The following is a 23,446-nucleotide window of genomic DNA, read 5'->3' on the forward strand; positions in this document are numbered from 1 at the left end:
ATATGATGCTACAGATTGTAGTTTGGTGCTATCATGTTTTCGGAATTAAGACAGTATGCGCTTGCGTGAAAGAGCACGGTAGTTTCTTCTTTTTATATGCTTCTACCATAACTTCGTACAGCGCATTTGCTACTTCTTCTTTAAACGTTTTATAAAACTCAGCTCCGATTCCATCTGGGCCGGGCGTCTTTCCCGTGCTTAGGTCGTCGATAGCTTTTTTGATTTCCTGCACGCTGATAGGAGCCCCTAATCTTTCTTGTGTATCTGTGTCAAGCTTGGGCATGATAGGGAGAAAGATACCAGTAAAGCCTCTGGCCATCGGTACACGCTTGCCGAGCAGATCGCGATAATGTTCCACAAACGCTTCCATTATCTGAGCTTTTTCACTTGTCAGCCTATCCTTGTGCATTATTTCCTTTACTTCTTTTCTTTGTGCATATTTCTTTTCGTCCCCCAGAGCTCTTTTTGTGGGTGTCTCGCCCATCCAAAGCTTTTCACTTCTAGTTCTTATTATAGAACCTTTATACTTCTGTCTGTCTAAAATTTCCAGTTTGTTTTTAGTATTTCTAATTTCTTCGGTAAACAAGCCAGGTTTCATACTTTCTTCCTCCAAGAGAGCTTGTAGTTGCCTTTGTAGGCTCCTTTCCTCCTGCTTCTTCTCAAAATTATTCTTAGTAGTTTGATCTATCGCTTTCATTTTGACATCTTGTTTGAACGTTTCCCACTTCGCTTCCCAGTCGTCTTTTTGATTATCATATAGCTTCGTAAGGGCTTCGGTTACATCTCTGCCAAAAGTTTCATTCTTCAAGACATTATTGTTTAATTTCCACAGGTGCCAGTTAAATTTATGTATCCTCTCCCTAGCACCAAGTGTAAAGCTAATCATACAGTGGTCGCTGAAAGACACCGGTGTAACATTATAATCATCACAGCACATAACAAGGTCCAGCGAGATGTACGCTCTATCTAACCGTGCGTGGCTTAGACCCTGAAAGTGCGTAAACTGAACTCTACCATTAGACATGCATAGGCCAAAATCTTCCAATCCCTTCTCTGCAATCGATTCGTTCAAAAACACCGCGCTTTGATCACATAATTGGATTGGCTTGGCGTGGTCTTCTTTCGCGCACACGCAGTTAAAATCACCAACAAGTATTACATATTTGTCACATTCGAGTAAATTACTTATTTCTTGAAAGAAAACCTTCCTTTCGCTCTCTCGGTTCGGGGCATACACACATATCACGCGCCATTCAAATTTCAAGAAAGAAAAATCACACACTACAAAACGTCCGTTATCACTGCTTATTACACTTCTTTCAACAGCACCCATAGATTTTCTGATGAAAAGAGCACATCCTCCTGATAAGCCATTGGCGTGGGACACACAAACGTTATACATTGAGCGAAAGGTAAACACCATGCGATCATTATCCTCCTCGGTCGCTAATTTGGTTTCCTGCACAGCAATCACGTCGAATTCATGCTCCGAAAACAATCTACTCAATTGGTACTGCCGCCTTCTAGAAGCTAACCCGCGTACATTTATACTGGCAAACCGTACTGCTCGCTCAAGTCTCACTGCCATTTTTATGGTAGAAGTAAGTGCTCACCAAACAGTCTTCGCTGAATAACGCCTACTCAGTCATCAGGCACACCTTCTGGGCAGGGGGGCGCGCACCTAGTGCGTCGTCAAGGGGGCGGCTTGGCCGCCCTCTTTTCCCCTTCTACGACGTTTGGCTTGACCATCAGCCGCTGCCTCCGAAAGACAGCCGCTTTCGCAGGCGGTTCTTGACTGCTTGCATCATTTGGTTCTGATAGGACTGCGTCTCGTGGTCTTTTCCCTCCAGTCCCGGGTTCTTCAGCGTCGTGCCACTCCATGGCACAACCGTCGGAAGGTTCCTGGACAGTCCGAGTAGTTCTTTTGCTCTCACTCGTTTCAGCGGTCACATCCTTTGATACATGGGCCTCCTTTGCGCTCGTCGATGATTCTGCGGCAGATTGCACACCCGCACTGTCAGCTGACTTTGCCGTTTCTTTCACCTCCATCATGCCTCCTGTACTTGGCGTGTCTCCTGCAGACGTCACCTTGGGTTTCACCGGTGATTCTGCAATAGGTTGCACCACCCTTGCACTGTCAGTTGACTTTGCCGCTTCTTTCTTCAACTGCGTCATGCCTGCCGTACTTTAGGTTTTGCCTGCAGAATCCGCCTTTGATTTCACCGATTCTTCGGCTTCGGCTTCGTCCATAGTGAGCTCGGATTTATCCGTGCTCCCGGTGTTCAAGGTAGCTGCCGCATACGTCCTCGTGCAGTTCGCTGGGGCATGACCAAAGCGTTTGCACGTGTCGCACCGCGGAACTCGACAGTCTTTTCTAATGTGGCCAATCTGCTGGCAGCGCAAACACCTCGGCGCCTTTCCGGGGGCCACGATAAGTGCGAGCTCCCCTCCAACTCGTAACTGGTGGGGTATATCGTCCAGCGTAACGTTAGCCTTGAGCCGGAGCGTCACGGTTCTTGTCATGGTATTCTGCTGCGTGTAGCCATCAATTCGCCATTTATCCATTCCTACGTCAACGACCGTCCCGTAAGGGATCAGCGCATTTCGGACGTCTTCTTCTCTCACGTGGTAGAGCAACCAATGCAGTTTCAGCCGGACGTCGCGGTGGCTTGGGTCAATTACCATGCATTTGAGGCCTTTCACAGTCAATTGCGGTTCAGCTAAAAGTTTCTTCACACCTTCAGCGCTTTTACAGGTCACCGCCCACACGTGATTCATTTGATATGCGCCAAGCGCAAGAACCTCGGTGGGCGGGACACGTCGAAAAAGTGGTTCACGAAAATCTTCCGCGTGATAAGGCCTTCCTTTTACATCTGCGTGCAGAAAAACAGTGTTCTGAACCACATACCCATTTGGCAGAGGGGGCAAAATGACGGCATAATCCTGTGGCATTTCAATCCTGGAACCGCGGCTAAGCTGGGCCGCCGATGCCGCTCCAACGAAGCTCATGATACACACGTCCGAACGCTTTCGCAACCGGAAGTGGAATTCGAGCTATGCCCCCACGCTCCCGAGAGGATCACGGCGTCGTTGTCAAGGGCGTCATAACTAAAAAAATAAGTAAAAGAAGGAGTTCAAGGGGGCACCCGGGTTTGAACCGGGGACTTTTCGATCTGCAGTCGAATGCTCTACCACTGAGCTACGCCCCCACACAGGGCTGGGCAAAGATACTGTGAAATTGTATTGCGATACGATACAAGATACTTCCGGAATTATTGTATCCGATACGATACTTCCCAATTGTATATTAAGATATTTCGATACATTGGCAAATCTGCTATTATAGATCCATATAATGAAGCAGCAGAGACCTATGTACAAAGTTGTTTATTTGAAAAGTTTCTTAACTGCGAGCAACTTTGTTTAATTTTAATGAAATATATGTTTTTATCCCGAAAGTTCTGTCATGCTCAAAGCATACTAGTAGATTCATTCCGAAACAACTTATTGGGATTTGTTTGGCTGCTTAACAAGACAGGTTTTGTACCCTGTGCTGTCGGTCGTTTTTGCTTGACACTTTTGTAATCGATGGGCGTCGCAGCTCTACTTCTAAGTAGCGACTATAGTTGCAAGTAGATGGCACCCCGCTAGCGGGATGCCATCTCTTTGCAACAACGTCATGAAGAAGCATCCGTAAGATGGCGCAAATGCCGCTGTGCAGTCTTACCTTGTCCGTAAGCGTATTACCGTTTTCGTAATACCGCATCACACGGCAGGTGTAGAGCAGTAACAACGCTGGTAGCGATATTTTTGTGACGCATGGTGTGTAGATAACTACAGAGTCAGCGCTCACAATTTATTGCTTGAGGACAAAGAACTGCATTGATTTTTTCCATATCGTACTTATCTGCTCTCATAAAGTGTTCGTGAGCAACATATTGATAACGTGCAATCTTTACCATTTCTTCTCCAAGAGGACTTGTGCCGCCCAGAAACGTCTCAGATGTATCCTAGTGACGCAAAGCGACGCAATAAAAATGAAGTTCTTACTCACTCACTCAAGCGTCGCAGTAGGTCACTGCTACGCACACTACTGCCACTTCTAGCTCTGCTTACCTGCTGATTTGTAACAATAAAAAAAAGGAAACTTTACGGTGACCTAAAAAAGTAAAATGAATATGTCTAATAAATCAAATAGCTGGGTGGTTCCGTATTAAACAATCACAGTAAATAAGTGTACAAGTTGTTTCACGTAAGTAGAACCAAATATTTAAAAAACAAGTAATTACCCGTTCCGTTCCGTTCTTTTTTTTTTTTTTTGCGACGTACATACATGCTGCGTGGTGAACATATTCTGGCTTTTAAAGAACACCCGTGAAATATGAAATCAAACCACGCATCTGCGCTAATGCGCTAGCGTGCGGCAGCGCTCTGAAACGTTTTTCGAACGAAACAACCGACGCGCGGACCGTCATCCTATCGCTTTTCAGAGGCGATGGCGTTTTCTTGCCGTGTGCGGCAGCCAGGAATGTGGACGTCTTGGGGAGATGATGCTAGAGCAGCGGCCGCTCATTTCGCCACGGTCCACGCGCCGATTGTCCGCTCCAAGCACGTTTGACAGCACTGCAGTACGGTAGCGCACGAATGCAGTAACGTAGTCATATATAACCGGCTTTCTTTCAATGCCGGAAAAAAATCACTACGCCAGTATGTACGCTTCCACGAAAAATGGTATCACTCGTTTTGGAATACCTTTTACAACGTAACGAAACGCAATTGGGCCTGAAGTGAATATCAGAAATTTTGCACCATTCATCCTAGTTAATTAAGAAATTAAGCGATGCATAAAAATACCCTAATGAGAGCCACACGACGGTAAATTATGTATTTTGTTTTATCAGTTGAAGCTAACCACTTCTTTGCAAATATTGGTTCCAGTCATGTAAAATAGCCTATATAACACGATACAGGCGGCACCCCTAAACGGTATGACAACAGAGAATGATGTATCGTCCACTTAGATGTTAAAGTCAGCCAAGAGAAAGCTCAGTGCCTATAGAAAATAGCATAAGAGGGCTCGTGGGGAAGATCAAGAGAAAACGCGGAATACTTGGTATCGTGTTTCTCAAGTTACCTTCCTAATATCTTTAAGATTTTTTTTTCATAATTTGCAATATTATGACGAAAACTCAATTTCACAGTATTACTAAATCGTAAGCAGAATTTTTGTTACGGCATACTTTAGGCATGCTCAGATTATTTTACCTTGTCCTCAATATGCCTTGACATAACAGTAAACTAACATGGAATGTAGATGTATAAATAGTAGCAAAGACGCCGACAGATAAAAATCAGAATAACCAGAAAAGGAATTTAGGAGCACGTTACAAGAGACATGTTACATTAAAAAAAAAGACGAGCAAAACTATACAGAAGCCCAGGTAATGTGTGGAATGCAAACGGAGGACAGCATATATAGAGAGCACTTGTGCTAACATCAAATTATCATTAAAAACGTCTGGGATCATTTAGCACGAAGAACAAAAACACTGTACGCCAAAATAGCTTATGTTACGTGAATGCTTGTTCTATGGCATCTGGCATTCGGCACCGGTGGTGCGATGGTTGTGAAAATCTCATTTGCATATAAGTGATCGCATTGTATGTAAGTGACGCTGACATTCACGAGATCTTTCAAATCGCTGATGTGTGAAGCAGCGGGACGCAAATCAACCCAATTCTTGCATTCTTTAGATTTAAATGAGCACTACGCTATACAAACTTCGATAACGACCCTATAGCGGCATCAGAATTTGAGCGGAAGACTCCGCACGCATCGGAGAACGCAACAAGTACTGTCGCTACAAACAAGTGTCATCACACCGACACAACTAAAAAGAAAGAAAATATCGAGAAACAAAAGGTTGGCTGCGCGTAGACGTTCGCGCGCTTGTTTTGTCGAGATAGCTCGAGAGCGATCACGTGACATCTGCTCCACCAATAGAACGCGTATACCTAATCGCCTGTGCTCGATAGAGCCCTCTGGCGGAAAGATAAGCAAAAATGTCGCAGTTTTGTTTTATTCTGGTGGCTTACTGGCAACAATATCAGCTTAAGGAGGGGTGATCAGACAACGTTTAGTGTTTCACGCGGTGCTGTTTCTATAGCAGTATCTTGTATCTTAAGGTACACGATACATTCCTGAATGTATCGGGAATACAGATACAGATACTAGTTTTACGAGACGTATCGCGATACAGATATAAGATGCCCAACGAGTATCTAAGATAGTATCTCAGATACATGTATCTTCGATATTGCCCAGCACTGCCCCCACGCTCCTGAGAGGATCAGGGCGTTGTTGTCAAGGGCGTCATAACTAAAAAAAAAATAAAGGAAGGAAGGAGTTCAAGGGGGCACCCGGTTTCTACCGGGGACCTTTCGATCTGCGGTCGAATGCGTTACCACTGAGCTATGTTTTTTTTTTCTTTATTGCCCGCTTAGCAAACAAAGTACAATCAACATATAAAAATACAGTGCAGTGTCACATGTAAAAGTGCTGCCCCACCTTTCACCACATGGATTTAAAAAGGCAGACGCTTCATGCCAACCAAATCATCCAAACAGGGGAACCACTCTGGCTATCATTTTCTGCCTCGTATGCAGCCATCAAATATTGCACACTTTCAATGAAATACTCTAGAGCAGGCCGGGGATTCACGTCTACGTCTCGCACTGCCATCCGTGTTCTCACACACTGTGAAGGACCAGTGCCATGAACATATCGTAGGGCACACCCCCTACGCCTATGACAGGCAGAAAAACGGATGCCATATGGGTGCAACGGGCAGTTCTTTCTTCAAGGTCCTTTGAAGGATGTCCCAGAGAAAGACTACATCAGTACAGTCCAGAAAAATGTGGTGAACTGTCTCACGTTTTGTACAGATAAATCAGTCTACTGACCAAGGTACAAATACTCCTTTTTCACGGAGCCAAGGTAATGTAGGGAGTGTGCCACTATTAAGTTTGAAAAAGAATGTCTGAACCTGATGGCCGAACTGGCATCTTTTTTACTCTCTTTAAGACGTCATCCCCTGGCCCATTGGGGTACAATGTTCTATACAGAGGCTCTGGCACTGAGCTATGCCCCCACACTCCTGAGAGGATCAGGGCGTCGTTGTCAATGGCGTCATAACTAAAAAAATACGTAAAGAAGGAGCTCAAGGGGGCACCCGGGTTTGAACCGGGGACTTTTCGATCTGCAGTCGAATGCTCTACCACTCAGCTATGCCCCCCTTTTTTTCTTTATTGCCACGCCTTCAAGTATACATAACATTCACCACACTATGAAGCCAACAGAACCATTAAAACCGTTTTAAGCTTACTAAAGTATCTAATACAGGTAGCCAGTCTGGTGGATGGGACTGCGACTTATACACATCTTTGGACAATATTTTCAATGAAGTATTCTCGGGGGGCCTTGGCGTCTACATCGACATTTCGTACAGCCATACACGTTTTCCATAAGCTGTGTAAGGTCAGAGCCATGATCATGTCATAAGGTACTCCGTTTTCATTTTCTACGGGAAGAAAACGGATGCCGTAGGGCGTTACAGGCAGTTCTTTTTTGAGGGTTCTCTGCAAGACATCCCACAGGAATACTGCATCCCAGCAATCTAGGAAAATATGTTCAATTGTTTCGGGCTTTCGGCAGATGAGGCAGTTTATTGACCATGGTACAAACAGTCCTTTGTCTTTCAACCACGGTTTTACCGGTAGAGTGTTCGTATGTATTGGAAGAAATTGTTTTAAAACGATGGGCGGACTATCATTCTTTTAACTCGCTTTACAACGTTTCGCTCTGAGCCTACACAGTACATAGCTCGATACACAGGCACTGGTAACATAACGTCGATAATGTCTTTATATAAACGTTTTTTCGGAACATTACTTAAGTATTCCATTGAAAACCTCACTCTTAGCATTGGAAGGACAAAAGGACCTCGCGAAGGAAGCCGCGAACATTCCCTTGCTTCACAATACTAGATACACAAAGTCCGGGATGGCGTTACCTAATCGTGTTTGTATTACTGTTCGGAGGAAGTCAGTTCTTCTGGTCACGCAAGAAAATAAATCTGGACACAATTTGTTTAAAGAATTAGTGGACTAACCCAATCCACCACTGCGGTAGTGAACCTAAATAAATTTGTTCGGCTAGTTCTCTCCCATGTGAGCGCCACACGAACACTGCAAAGACTGTGCAGTTTCTGCACGTTGACGCGAGACATACAAAGCACTTGAAGAACATACCAACTTTGGCAACTAGAAAAACGTTGCAAACTGAAGCCCGAGTGAACACAGAAAAGTCCCGCCCGCCCCATTATCAGTTTGTTCCTTAACGCGATCGGTTTCGTCGTTCCAGTATTGCGTCGTATCGCGATAGTGCTCCAACGGCACGCCTAGGTATCTGACTGTGTGGTAGTCATGTCATGCTTGCATAGTAATCTGGCGTATTTTCCCACGGTCCATGCCAGAAACCATGCACTTGCTCCAGTTTATAACACTTCCTGTAACTGTGCAAAATAATCGTGTTCTTTCACGCTTTCTTTTATGCTGTTCTTATCGGTACAGAAAACAGCTATATCGTCGGCGTAACAGAGTACTTTGACTTCGTTTGTTAACAACCTACAGCCATGACTTCTCTCATTATGAAGGATTTTCACACAAAGGGCTCGAGAAAAATGCGAATAATAACGATGACAAGGGGCAGCCTTGTCTGATTCCACATTTAATCTTGAAACTTTGGGCAACATTTTTGTTAACAATAAGGCTCGCTGAACTGCATCTGTAGCACATTTTCCCTCCATCGGTTATCACAGACCCCAGATTGATATGTTCCAGTATGCTGAAAAGGATTTCATGGGAACGCGATCAAATGCTTCTCCAGATCCAGTTGTAACATTGCTAGCCATTCTGAAAAATCGTCACAGTTTTCTAGTGCACTCCTTGCCACATGAATGTTAGTAAAAATTGAGCGTGCCTTAATTCCCCCGCAGGGGCGTCTGCGCTAGCAGGCTTTTGGTGTGTAGCGACACCACGGACCCGAGCTAACGGGGGGGTTTCGACCCCCTCCCACGCCTAGCCGTGCGTGGCTTTGCCGTGTCCTGGGGAAAAGGGGATCCTGGGGGTTGAGCCGACGCCGGGTGATTGGACCTTTATGGCCCCCCGGCAGAGGCAACACACCCCTTTGGCCCCGGCTTCACGTAGACGGCACCCCTGGGCTGACCCACCCAGGGGGAGATCGGCAGTCGCCTTTTCCTGTCTCTCTCTCCCCTCACATCTTCGTCTTTTCTCCCACTTTTCATCTTTCCTGTCCTCTCCTCACTTCTATTTACTTCCGTTTCCTGGCGGCGAGGGTTAACCTTGTGTGTGTGCCCTCTCTTGGGCACATTATATTTGGTTATAGTGGCTGTGTACAGCTGACGTTGGCATGCCTTATATACATCTAAGTGCTGTCGCGTCCCCATGTTGGGCTCCATGGTGGGCGGCTGGCACAGCTGCCGAATTGATACATAATTTATGGCTTCCGCTTCCTCCCCCGACTGCATGATCGTCCTCCTCTCACAAAGAGAGGGCGCACCGAAGACACCTTTTTTCAGAAACCAAAAGAAATTTTCCCACGATTCCACATAATCCCTGCGAAAACCTTGAAAAGAACGCAAGAACGATTTCTCCTTTTGTTGTCTCAAGATGCCTGACCGATACACTTGGCCAAGGTTATAAGGTGACAAGAATGGCTAGTGGTGACCTTCTCCTTGAAATTCAAAACAAGACACAGTTCGAAAATCTCACCAAACTCGTCTCTTTTGGAACGACACCTCTTTCTGGTCACACCGCACCGTTCCCTTAACAGCTCCCGAGGCGTAGTGTCCGACCAAGATCTACTCGACCTGACAGAAACTGAGCTCCTCGAAGGCTGGAGTGAACAGCACGTGATAAATTGACAGCGGATCAAAATCAGGCGCGATGATAAAGAAATCCTCACAAAGCATCTAATCCTCACTTTTGGCACAAGCACACTACCAGAACACATCGAAACAGGATACCTGAAACTAAAGGTCAGACCGTACATACCGAACCCGCGGCGTTGCTTCAAGTGCCAGCGCTTCGGTCACGGCTCCCAGAGCTGCCGTGGCCGTCAAACCTGTGCCAAGTGCAGCTACACGAACACCCTAGTGACAACTGTGCTGAAACTCCCCACTGCGCAAACTGCGATGGCGGACACGCAGCGTACTCTCGCACGTGTCCTACATGGAAAAAAGAAAAAGAAATAATTACACTGAAGGTAACAGAAAACATCTCTTTTAGGGAGGCGCGCCAACGCCTCTCTATCGCACAGGGTCATTTGTACGCGGACGTGGCACGCAAGGGGGCAGTGCCACAAAGGTTTCGCGGCGACCGCACGTACCAGCACAGTGGACGGGCGGTAGCGTCACCGCCCCCTCAGCGGAAGCAGCCCGTGCTGCTCCGCAACCAAACGGCAGGCAGGCCTCCGGATCTGCAGGCCCAGGGCCTTCTGCTCAGGCAGAGAGCCCCAAAATTCCAACACCCGTGCGCGTAACACGCGAATGGGCATCCAGCGTCTCTACCGAGGCGATGGACACAATGGCAAGCCCAACGGCGTCTCAGGCGCCGAAGGAACGGCGTAGCTCGTTGGAGCGCGCCAAAAAAGAAAAAGCCCGCATCACAGGGCCTGGAAAGGGTTCTGTGACTTAAGGCAATAGTTTTTTCAGTACACACAGCACTATCTTACACCCAAAATGGACACACAAATTATACAATTGGAACGTTAGAGGTCTTCTAAGAAACCTTGACGATATCCAGAGTTGCTACACGAACACTCGCCAAAAGTGCTTGTGTGTACAAGAAACGCACCTAAAAGCTAAGAACACCAATTTTCTACGCCACTATCTTATATTTCAAAAGGACCGGGATGATGCTGTAGCGTCATCTGGTGGCGTAGCCGTTATAGTTAATCAAGGAGTAGCATGCACACGTTACCACTACAAACGTCCCTCGAGGCAGTGGCTGTTCGAGCGGTTCTTTTGAACAAACTCGTCACCATATGCTCTATCTACATACCTCCACCTACCACCTTCAGAAACATGAATTCAATCACTAATAGATGAACTTCCAGAACCGTATCTGGTACTTGGGGACTTTAATGCACATAGCTGTCTATGGGGTGACTCTCGCTGCGATGCGCGAGGTCGTCTTATTGAACATTTCCTGTTCTCTTCCGACGCATGTCTTCTGAATCAAAAAGAGCCAACATATTATAGCCTCGCCAACAATACCTACTCGGCCATAGACCTCAGCATCACATCTCCATCACTTCTACCCCTCCTCAAATGGAAAGTCATTAATAATCCTTACGGAAGTGATCACTTTCCTGTAGTTCTCAGCACACCAATAGTAAATGAGTGTCCTCCACAGGTTCCCAAATGGCAAATTGACAAAGCAGATTGGGAACATTTTCGTAAAGTGGCTCTCCTAAGTTGGAACGACATGTGTGCTTTAAGCATGGATGAAGCTGTAGAATATTTTACTGCTTTTTTGATTGATGCTGCAACTAAGTGTATACCACAAACAAGTGGACTGCCCGGCAAAAGACGTGTGCCGTGGTGGAACACTGAGTGCCGAAACGCGCGCAAAAAAACAAAACAAGGCATGGAGGCTGCTTCGGGACTCCCCGACAGCTGAGAATCTGGACAGTTTTAAGAACATAAAGTCCCAAGGCAGGAGAACGCGCCGACAGGCAAGAAGGGAAGTTGGCAGAAGTTTTTATCGGGTATCAATTCATATACACAGGAGGCTAAAGTCTGGAACATGGTTAGTAGGGTAGCAGGCAGACAAGCACATTCACTTCCTCTAGTTAACACACAAGGCGACAGCTTGGAAGACCAGGCAAACTCCTCGGCGCACACTTCGAACAGGTGTCGAGCTCGTCGCACTATACTGAAGCCTTCCAACGATACAAAACAGAATCGAAAGACAGAAACTAGAGCGCAAATCCACAAATAACGAAGCATACAATGAATCTTTCTGCATAGCTGAGCTACAAGTATCGCTTAATTGCTGCAATAATTCCGCCCCAGGCTCCGACCGTGTTGTATATGAAATGTTGAAACACCTGCCGTCTGAAACCCAAAAAACCCTCCTTTCCTTGTATAATGCTGTTTGGCTTTCCGGCGAGATCCCCTCTGCCTGGAAAGAAGCTATTATTATTCCTATTTTAAAACAGGGCAAGGACCCTCCTCAGTTTCCAATTACAGGCCTATAGCCCTAACAAGCTGTCTGTGCAAGGTTTTCGAAAAGATGATAAACAGGCGACTCCTACACTTCCTTGAAACGAACTGTCTACTTGACCCATACCAATGCGGGTTTCGAGAAGGTAGATCCACAACTGACCACCTGCTACGTATCGAGGCACAAATCCGTGATGCTTTCGTCCACAAACAATTCTTTCTATCTGTGTTCCTCGATATGCAAAAGGCCTATGATACCACATGGCGCTTTGGCATACTTCGAGACATCTCACATTTAGGTATACGAGGTAGGATGTTCACCATAATCGATAGTTACTTGTCCAATCGGACATTCCGTGTTCGAGTGGGCAATGTTTTGTCCCGAGTATTTGTCCAAGAGACAGGAGTTCCGCAAGGTGGTGTATTGAGCTGTACACTTTTTATTATCAAAATGAACTCGCTGCGACTGTACATCCCGCGTAACATGTTCTATTCTACGTACGTCGATGATGTGCAGATTGGCTCTAAGTCTTGTAATCTTGCTATGTGTGAGCGGCAGGTTCAGCTTGGTTTGAACAAGGTTTCTAAATGGGCAGAGGAAAACGGGTTCCGACTAAATCCACAGAAAAGCACGATTATCTTATTCTCCAGAAAGAGAGGCACGCACCCCGATCCAGACATCAACCTGTATCGAACGTCTGTCGGTAAATACAGAACATAAATTCCTAGGGCTAATCTTAGACACGAAGCTTACCTTTATACCACATATCAAGTACATCAAAAACAAATGCATAAAACCCATGAATGTTCTGAAAGTTGTTGTCACGCACTACCTGGGGAAGTGACAGAAAGTGCCTGATGAATCTCTATAGAAGCCTCATACGCACGCGCCTAGATTCGGGGCGATAACCTATCACTCTGCGACACCAAGCGCCTTGAAGATGCTTGACCCTGTCCATCATCTAGGCATTCGCCTTTCTACGGGTGCTTTTCGTACTAGCCCCGTAGAAAGCCTTTTACGTTGAATCAAACGAGTGGTCGTTACACCTCCAGAGGTCCTACCTATCTTTTGTATATTGCCTAAGGTGAACGCGAACAACGAACACCCGTTACACTCTACTATAAATTGATTTGTCCAGTTCTGTCCTGTTGAAACCGTCCTGCCATGAGAAAGCCCTACGCACTTCGTGTGAGGGGCCTATCTGAAGAAATGGGTATGCCGCTTCTTGAACACCGTCTGGTGGCTCCCGCTGCATATCCGCCGCCGTCGCAGTGGACACTCGTAGACTGCGATATATCATTCATGGAAGTTACTAAGCACGCGCCTGCTGCACATATCCGTACACACTTCCTTGAACTCCAGCACAAGTACACTTTCCCAGAATTTTTTACCGATGCCTCGAAGTCTCACACTTCTGTGTCCTACGCAGCGGTTGGCCCATCCTTTTCAGATGTAGGCGTTCTGCACCCCAATACAAGTATTTTTACAGCTGAAGCATACGCGATATTTGCGGCCATCAAACATATTAAAGAAAATAAACTACAAAGTGCAGTGATATACACTGATTCGCTAAGCGTAGTGAAAGCTCTGAAAAATCTCAAAAAGCACAAGAACCCTGTCCTAGTCTCGGTTTACACAACTCTATGCACGGTCTACGCACTCAAACAGCATGTCGTAGTGTGCTGGGTGCCAAGGGCACCGCGAAATTAGAGGAAACGTCTTGGCGGACCAGCTAGCTGCTTCTGCCCACGAAAATGCTACCGCCGATACATCCATAGCTGTCCCTGCACTCGACCTAAAACCCTTCATTAAAAGAAAGCTCCGAGATCACTGGCAGCGGTCGTGGGACACGCAAACACAAAATAAACTTCATCTTATCAAGCCACATATCGCGTATTGGCCGTCAGTAACACAGTCACGCCGCACAGAAGTAACACTTACCAGGATAAGAATAGGACACACACACAGCACACACTCACACCTTCTATCTGGTGGTGATCCACCCATGTGTGAGAGATGTGGTGAACACTAACCGTAATTCACATTTTAATACAATGTAAGGAACTAGAAACGCTTAGAAAACGACACTTCCTACTACCCTACCGGCAACAATTACCACTACACCCATCAATGTTCGTCGGTAGGGAAGCCGTTTTTAAACATCAGTCACTGTTCGCGTTTTTTTAAAGACGTCGATGGTTTTCACGTCATATACCCAGGGAATCCGTAGCACGACCTCTGAAAAGAGGTTGTTGCTACGGTAGCTATACTGGAGAAAGCACCTGCCTCCCTGCCTTTGATCTCAAAGGCCTTGAGGAGGCATTCGTGCTCCCACCATATCACTATTGTTTTACCATCATGACCACTTGCCATTCATTCTCCATGCCCATGCTTCACGTCGCTCTCATGATTTTATTACATATATGTTTTACCCGCCTTTAGCGCGAGGAATTTTAGGCCCCTATACAGCCAGGTAACATGACCATTGTTCAGTTCCGTTATCATGTCTTGGCGCTCTTTGGCCATCAAATGGCCCTTGCGCCAATAAGCACCATATATCATCAGCGTGCCTTAATTCCACATGTTTGGTGGGGGCCCACCAAATCTGTTATAACAGTTTGCAATCTTTTTGACAGCACTTTCATATATATTTTGTAATCAACATTTCCTAAACTTATTGGTCTGTAGGACGTGACTGACAGGAGCTTGACCGGATCGTCAGACTTCGGGATTAGTGTGATATGCGAAGATTTAAAAGATGGTGGCACTACATTTTCTTTGTACGCTTCAGTTATCACGCGATGCAGGGCTTCTGCAAGCTGTGGTTTTAAAAGTCTTCTAAAATGCACTTGACAGGCCATCAGGGCCAGGAGATTTCCCTACTCTTAATTCATTGATTGCATCTTCAATTTCACTTATAGTTATAGGTGCTTCTAGACGGGTCTTCACATCGTTTCCTAACGAAGGCATTAGGTGAAGGTACTCTTTTCGAAGCCTGTTGCAGTACTAATTTGGTTCCCCAACAGATTTTTGAAGTATTGCACGAAAGCTAGTTCAATTTCTTGTTTGTCGTTGTTATAGCACCTTCATGTTCTATCTCTCTTATTTCATTTTTGACAGCGTAAGTTTTTTCCTCTGCAAGGGCACGTTTGGTCGGCGTTTCTCCCAACAAGAATCTTTCACTACGAGCGCGAACAATGGCTCCTCTATACGTCTCAACATCTATTGCCTCCAGTTTACTTTTTACACTTTTAATTTCGTTACTTAATGCTTCCGATTGTGCATTTTCTGCATTCAGCAAATAATCTAATTGTCTTCGAAGTGCATTCTCTTCTTTTCTCTCATTTCGGCGCATTGCGCATGCTCTTTCGATGGCACACATTTTAGTCTCTTGTTTTAAGACTTCCCATTCAGCGATAAAGCGGTCTGTTTTGGATAGTAGCGTTTCAATGTTTTTTTTCTGCTTTGCTCACAAAACCATCGTCCTGTAGCAGTTTATCATTAAATTTCCAAAGTGTCCAATTAAACGATGGGTTTTTGTGTTTTGCTCCTAAGGAAAACATTACCAAGCTGTGGTCACTAAAAGACACGTGCTTTGCGCAGTAATCTTGGCACAGCGGCACCACATTTGCAGACACGTACACTCTATCTAGGCGTGTTTGACTTGCACGTTGGAAATGTGTGGACTGTGGTCGGCTTCCTTTGGCCAGAATGTCTCCAATATCTTCTAAGTTATAATCTTGAACTATCGCACTTAGTTTAGTGCTACTACGGTCTCGTACAGGTTCGTTTTGTATTCTATCAGCAGCGGCACACACACAGTTGAAGTCACCTAAAAGTAGAATGATTCGTTCACAATTTAAGTACGATACAACGCTTTCGAAGAAAGCTAAGTGCTCGCCTCTCTAATCGGCGCGTACAAGCAAATAGCTCTCCACTTCAAATCACAGTATGAAAATCGCACACAACTACCCGCCCCGTTTTACACACAATCACAGTTTCTACCACTATGCGAAGGAGTTGCGGAGTAACGAGGCACACCCCCCAGAGATCCTACCGCGTGACACACGCATATGTAATACCGCGCGATAAAGGGTTCCACCATGCGGTCCGTCTGAGCCTGGCTTTCCACTTTCGTTTCTTGAATCGCTAAGATATCAAGATTATTTTCCAATAACAATCTCTTTACTTGATACTGTCTGCGTTTTGAAGATAATCCACGCACGTTTAGTGTGCCGATACAAAGGGGCGTGTTAAGGGCCAAACAACGAAACGTTCCTTTCCTTCGACCGCGTCCTCACCTTACGTGAGGCCTCCTTACAGCCAAGTACCAACGGAGGAAGCAAGCGTACTCTGAAAGCTCCCTTCACCCGTCCTCGCGGGAGGAATGGTTGCCGCGCTCCTGCGTTCGAGATTATCGAGTATAAGCTTTGCTCACAAGCGTTTATTCTGTAAAAAAAGGTTTGGTCAACACCTCACTTCTAAATTGAAGTGTTTATAATAGAGACGCGCGTACGCTTTCTTCCAACTGCGATTACTAAATGTGAAAAGCCACCGTAGTTGAGCGCAAAACGTGGTGCGTTCTAGCAACACTGAAACACCCGCCTCTTTAAACGCTGTCATGCAGTCTAAACGCGCTTCACCGTCCGTGCAGTGCACGCATGCTCGCGTCTCCCCGCAGAGGTGGGGTGGGAGGGTTGCCTCGGAAACAAGCATCACGTGGCGTATCTCATCACGTGGGCTAGCTGTGAGGTGAAGCGCTCGTTCAGGGCCAGGAGCGGACCTAAGGGCGCACGAAGGTAGCCCCAAAGCAACCTTAAGCTGAGGAAGCGCCAAGGAAGCTTTCACCGAGGGCTCCTCAGTGAGGAAGCTTTCAGAGTGACATAAGGCGGCCTCACCAAAATGAAGGCTTCCTTACTGAGGAAAGGAACGTTTCGTTGTTTGGCCCTAAGTCTTAGCGTCATTTTAGGGGATAAAGACCAGACCGCATGGCGCTCACCTTGTTCTGTAAAGGACAGCGAACAGTACTATATCGATAGCTGGCCCTTGAGGCTGTCACGGGCGAACACACCACAGGCTCCTTGGGGACAAGTCGTTGGGGTTCAAACCCTTCCGCTCGGCCTCGCTCAGTTCTTGAGTGTAGATCGCCGGCCATAGCACTGTCAACTCGTTGGACCAGGAGGCTATGAGCTTCCCGAGGTGTGCCGATCCGGTGGTATGTTGGGCTTCGGCTTTCAAGGACATGCGGCGACTTGGGCCGTCTTTGTAGGCGGTTCGCCGGTATTGGACTCAACCGGGGTCTTGTTCTCAGCTTCTGTTTCCTCACGTGCTCTCTTCCACGGGGTAGTCTTCGTATCCATTATGTCGTCAAGTTGACGCTCGGGTTTCTCTACTGGTGTTTGCTGACAGTTCACAGTATTTTCCATCGGTTTCGTGGGCGTTGCCGTTGACTTCTCAGAGTGCGGAGTGCGTTGTCTAGAGGGTACGCTTACAGGCTCTTCCGGTTTGTCGCTACTGGCTGGTAGGAACGAAGGAAATGTGTCGACAGGCTCAAGTTCCCTCGTTTTGCTAGCTGCAACTTCCTCGGCTTCTGATTCGTCCATCTGATGTTCTGTTTTATCATCCCATGCAGAGGGTCCCGCAACCTTCGCATAAGTTCTTACGCACTCTTCCTCAGCATGGCCAAAACGCTTACATGATGTGCACCGCGGCACTCTACATTCACATCTGATATGGCCTGTTCGTTTACATCGTAAGCAGAGGGGAGCTCTTCCAACAACAACAACTACTAAGGTCAGCTCACCTGCTACACGCAGCTGATGCGGGATGTCTTCTTTCGTGTAGCCTGCTTTGAGCTGCAGACTTATGAGCCGCGTCGTTGACCCTTTCTCGGATAGACCTTCTGTGCGCCATCGCTCCCTTGACACTTCCGTGACTTTGCCGTACGGTGCAACCGCCGTCCGTACATCTTCGTCGTCGACATGATGAAGGACCCAGTGTAGCTTTAGTCTTATATCCTGGTTGTTCGGATCCACCACGAGGCAACGCCGCTCCTTCACTGACACTTGAGATGCCGAAAGCAGTTTTTTTCTTCGCCTCGTTGTTCTTCAGCGTCACCGCCCACACGTGATTCATTTGGTATGCGCCTAACGCTTCAACGTCAGGCAACATGTCCAAGTATTCAAGTGCGCCACGTATGTCTTCCACTCGGTATGGCCGTTCTCGAACATCAGCATGAAGGAAAACAGTATTCAAAACGATGCGACGGTTGGAAGCGGAGGCAAAATAACTTCATATTCCTGGTTTCCGAAGGCAGCATTCCGGTCACCGCGGCTAGGCATGGCCGCTGATACCGCCCCAGAGGAGCGTAGCATTCCCCAACCGTTCACGACAGTGTCCGGAAGTAGAATCCCCCTGAGCTATGCCCCCCACGCTCCTGAGACGATCAGGGCTCGTTGTCAAGAGCGCCATAACTAAAGAAATAAATAAAGAAGGAGTTCAAGGGGGCACCCGGGTTCGAACCGGGGACATTTCGATCTGCAGTCGAATGCTCTACCACTGAGCTATGCCCCCACGCTCCCGCTTTTATCAGAGCGTCGTTGTCAAGGGCGTCATAACTAAAAAAATCCGACAGATCCCACGCACTGTGGGAATCGATGTAATGCGAATCAGCCAGCAAAGAGCTGCATACATCGCGTTGTTTGCCTTTGAGCCAAATGAAATCATTCATACCATGGCATCTAGTTCACCATATATCGCATGTTTACCATGCACGCATGCATGCACAATCTGGTATATACCAAGCCAATGAAACGTATATTCTGGTATATACAATGCATGACCTGTTGTTTATGTTCATCACGCACTCGTGTCATGCGATACCAATTTTGGTATATATCCAGTTAACAAAACGGCCGGAAGCGCACCATGACAGTGTCACGTAAATCATACCGTACATGACATGCATAACGTGATTCGCACGTTAAGACCGTAATTTATGTTCGTCATACAGTCACATCGCGCAATACCAATTTAGGTGTATATCAAACGAGCGAAATGGCTGCGAGTGCACCATGAGTATGGCATGTACATCATGCCATACATGATATGCATATCATGGTTTTCATGCTACCACTTGTCACTTATGTTCGTCATACAGTCGCGTCGCGCAATACCAATTTTGGGGAATATCAAGGTAGCGAAACGGCCGCGAATGCATCATGAGCGATTCATGTAAATCATGTGTGACTTACATGTCATGATTTTCATGTTACCACCTCTGATTTACGTTCGTCATACAGTCTCGTCGCGCAATACTGATTTTGGTGTATATCAATTTAGCGAAACGGCCGCGAGTGCGCCACGAGCGTGGCATGTAAACCATGTCGTACATGACATGTATGTCATGATTTTCATGTTACCACGTGTCAGTTATGTTCGTCATACAGAAATGTCTCGTCATACCAGTTTTCGTACATATCTATTCATTTAAACGACCTCGAGCGCCCCGACATAATGTCATGTAAATCATGCTGCACATGACATGCCTGTCACGATTTGCACGTTAGGACCTGTCATTATGTTGGTCATGGACTCTTGTCACGCCATATCAATTTTGGCATATATGAAATTAACGGAACGACCGCAAGAGCCCCAAGGCCATGGAATCTACATCATGCTGTTCATGACATGCATATCATGATTTTCATGTTATGACCTGTCATTTATGTTCGTAATAAGGTCACGTTATGCCACACCAATTTCGGTATACATCCGATTAACGAAACGGTCAGGAGAGCACAAAGTCGTAGGCGGCTAGATAGATACGCTCAAAGTCGCAGAAATTCGCTAAGAAATGCTTCGAATTTAAAAAATAAATAAAAGGAGTTAAAGGGGGCACCCGGGTTTGAACTGAGGACTTTTCGATCTGCAGTCGAATGCTCTACCACTGAGCTATGCCCCCTTTATTTTTTCTTTATTGCCTGCTTTTGACATGTAACAAACAAAGACAAGAGGAAACGCTATTTGCAATACAAACATTGGTTGCGTAAAAAGGGAGAGGGATCTACACGAAAAAAGGGAAGGGCCATACTGGGACTAGTGAGGACGCTCTAAACCTTCTTCATTTGTAAAAGAATTTCTACACGATCTAACCAATCGGGGACATCTTCAAGAAGGTTTTGTTCTTCAACAAAACGGGTTACGCTTTCTTTGAAGTATTGACGCGCCGGACGGGCGTCCACATCAGCGTGCCGTATGGCCATCCTGCACTTCCATATGCTGTGGAGTGTAATCAACTAGATCACACGGTGTCCCGTCATCACTTTCGACAGAGAGATACCGAATTCCAGGGGATCTAAGGGGAAATCTTTTTTGATGGTACGCTGCAGTACGTCCCATAAAAACACGGCGTCCCAGCAGTCGAGGAGCATATGATCTATCGTTTCTACTTTTCTGCATATTAAGCAATCGGTTCCCCATGGCACAAACATGCCCTTTTCCTCCAGCCAGGGTTAGACTGGAAGTGTACCTGAATGTAGTTGAAAGAAGAATGTTTTCATTCCTGCAGGTACCATCATTCTTTTGACCCTTTTTAGTACATTTCTCCATCGACCCCCAGCGTACATGGTTCTATACAGCGGTAGAGGTAGTACAACGTCACAAAGGTCTTTATACAGTTTCTTCCGTGCCACAGTGGATAGGTAATCGAGCGAAAAGCGAGCGGACAAAAAGTTACTGGCTAAAACTACTTTTAGAAATTCATGTAAGCTTCCAGGCAAATAATTCGCAGATACAACCAGGGGCGTAGCCATAATTTTTTTCGGGGGGGGGGGGGTCATTCATACTTTATGTATGTTCGTGCGTGCGTTTGCATGTGTGTGTGTATATATACGCAAGGAAAATTGAAAAATTTTCGGGGGGGGGGTTGAACCCCCCCCCTTGGCTACGCCCCTGTATACAACAATGTTCGGCAACCGTTTCCACAAGCGAAGCTGGCACACAGCGCACAGACAAGGGTCCTGTACAGCGTAAGAACAGAAAGCGATTGACAATCTAGTGCAAAAAGAGGTGTGTCAATTTCAGCCCCCCATTTCTAACTCGCAAGAACAAATTAGTCCGACTTGTCCTTTCCCATGTTGACCCCCACACGAACACTGCAAGAACACGGTGAAATTTTTGGATTTTAATTCTCGAACAGTGAAGAACCTGAAGTACATACCAAACCTTACTGACCAAAAATAAGTTACAGACAGTTGCTCTAGAAAATATTGACCATTTCCATCCATTCCAGTTGTTCGTCCTATCACGCAACTCAGCAGCCTGTACCTGCCAGTATGGATCACTGTCCTTGTAGTGATGTAACGGCGCCCCGAGATATTTCACGGGTTGTTAATGAAAGGGATATTAGCAAAAAGTTCAGGGTTCCCGGGCCATCCACCATGCCAGAAATCTATGCCCTTTCCCCAATTCACCGTACATCCGGCTGCAGAACAGTATTGCTTAACCGAATTGTACCGCATGTGTAATGCCCTCATAGTCAGTGCAAAGAATGGCAATGTCATCTGCATAGGCGAGAAGCCGCACTTCGACCTCATGCAGTTTAAATCCACGTATACATTCACTGTTTATAACGCTGAGACAAAATGGTTCAATGTATAAACAAAACAGCGGAGATAAGGGCACCCCTGACGCCCAGATCTCTGCACACTGATGGGCACACCGGAAACCTTATTGACAATCAGTTGTCTTGAGTAATCCAGCTACGCCATAGCCATTCCGCCTCTACTTTTCCTACATTGACATAATCTAGAAGACAGCGAAGTATTTCATGAGGGACTTTGTCAAAGGCCTTTTCTAACTCTATTTGCAGCATTGCCACCGCGGTTCCCATTAAGTCGCAGCACTCTAGTATACTGCGTGCTGTATGTATATTTGTGAAAATCGACCGACCTGTAATGTCACATGTTTGATGCCGCCCTACTAATTCTTTATAGACAGTTTGGAGACGTTTCGCAAGAATTCTCATAAAAATTTTATACTCACAGTTTGTTAAACATATAGGGCGGTATGCTGTCACTCTGCGGAGGACCATCGGGTCTTCTGATTTTAACGCGATAGCGTTAGAGAGCTCGTGTCGCAGAAATTCCGTCGTCGGTGTCGGGACCGTTGGTTGTGAGCGAAAAATCATCCGTGAGTGAAAAATCGAGAAAGGAAATAGACAACTATGTCCATCTAGCGGAAAACATATCAAGCCAATGCCGCCTTTCCAGAGGAGGCGTTGATCAAGCAAACAGCAAACGCTAGATAATGTGCTGCCATCTGTGAGGCATTGTGAGACTCTTCATGGCCTCCGAGATGGCAAGCGCGCGGCGTGCATCTTGGAGGCCATGCGACTCTTGCTTTAGATCAAAAACCTGTATGTACCATTCTCGCGCGCGCGTGTGTGTGTCTGTGTGCGTGTGTGTGTAACAATACACATTAATAAGTATGCACTTAGTGGTTGAAGTGCGCACCAGGGGCCGGATTTCGCTATTGCGTTCAACTCTTAAGGGGCCCTGCACACTTTTCGAGCATGCTCAAAAAGCGCTGCCGATCGGTAGTCGAGGCTCCCGAGAACACGCGAGCCAAATATTACAGCGATGCGCACGGCCTGGAATTACAATAAATTCTCAAATTCAGCTGAAAATCGCTCCCTCTTCTCTCGACAAATGATTTATTAGTCCGCAAAATATGACGCGATTGTCGGCAGTTCCACCATTGGCTGATGTTATAATCACGATAACAGCCTCATTATTACTTTCGTTGTTAATATTGAGTTCAATAAGTAAATAATATGTATGTTTATATTCTGTTATCGCGTTAAAAACACTGAACAAACATTAATATTAGCACTTTCGGTCTCACCGACAGCTCCTCTGCTCGTAGTTGCGTGGTGGTTCCGTTTTCTTCGCCATGCGCAGTGCCGAAAACGTGAATATTTCTGTGCTTTTGACCATCGCCGGTTGCCGTTGAGAGTAGCAGCCGTTCGAGTGTTGCCTCGTCAGCTGAGAACTGCATCGTCGGCACGTTCTCACGACCGACCGAGGCACGGGCGCAGCGCGTCTCCGATAACAATGCTGGCGTCCGGTAATGGCGG

The 23,446-nt window shown here is 46.3% G+C and overlaps 2 protein-coding genes and 4 non-coding genes across 6 annotated transcripts; all 6 read right to left on the reverse strand.

Annotated features, from left to right (window-relative positions):
- Nucleotides 1-1,692: 1,692 nt before the first annotated feature.
- Nucleotides 1,693-2,175, reverse strand: LOC125756991 (uncharacterized). The gene has a single exon (XM_049412067.1). It carries the CDS (start codon nucleotides 2,173-2,175, stop codon nucleotides 1,693-1,695), a length of 483 nt encoding a protein of 160 aa, XP_049268024.1.
- LOC119385656 (uncharacterized) lies at nucleotides 2,176-3,037 on the reverse strand. Its single transcript, XM_037653060.2, has one exon. The coding sequence runs from the start codon at nucleotides 3,007-3,009 to the stop codon at nucleotides 2,188-2,190; it is 822 nt and encodes a 273-aa protein (XP_037508988.1). The 5' UTR covers nucleotides 3,010-3,037; the 3' UTR covers nucleotides 2,176-2,187.
- A 100-nt stretch (nucleotides 3,038-3,137) lies between these two features.
- Trnac-gca (transfer RNA cysteine (anticodon GCA)) lies at nucleotides 3,138-3,209 on the reverse strand. The gene has a single exon. It is a non-coding gene; the product is annotated as a tRNA-Cys (tRNA).
- A 4,014-nt stretch (nucleotides 3,210-7,223) lies between these two features.
- Nucleotides 7,224-7,295, reverse strand: Trnac-gca (transfer RNA cysteine (anticodon GCA)). Its single transcript has one exon. It is a non-coding gene; the product is annotated as a tRNA-Cys (tRNA).
- Nucleotides 7,296-18,810: 11,515 nt separating this feature from the next.
- On the reverse strand, nucleotides 18,811-18,882 carry Trnac-gca (transfer RNA cysteine (anticodon GCA)). Its single transcript has one exon. It is a non-coding gene; the product is annotated as a tRNA-Cys (tRNA).
- A 1,318-nt stretch (nucleotides 18,883-20,200) lies between these two features.
- Nucleotides 20,201-20,272, reverse strand: Trnac-gca (transfer RNA cysteine (anticodon GCA)). The gene has a single exon. It is a non-coding gene; the product is annotated as a tRNA-Cys (tRNA).
- Nucleotides 20,273-23,446: the final 3,174 nt, after the last annotated feature.

The sequence above is a fragment of the Rhipicephalus sanguineus genome, chromosome 1 (assembly GCF_013339695.2).
Source record: "Rhipicephalus sanguineus isolate Rsan-2018 chromosome 1, BIME_Rsan_1.4, whole genome shotgun sequence".
Taxonomy (NCBI): Eukaryota; Metazoa; Arthropoda; class Arachnida; order Ixodida; family Ixodidae; genus Rhipicephalus; species Rhipicephalus sanguineus.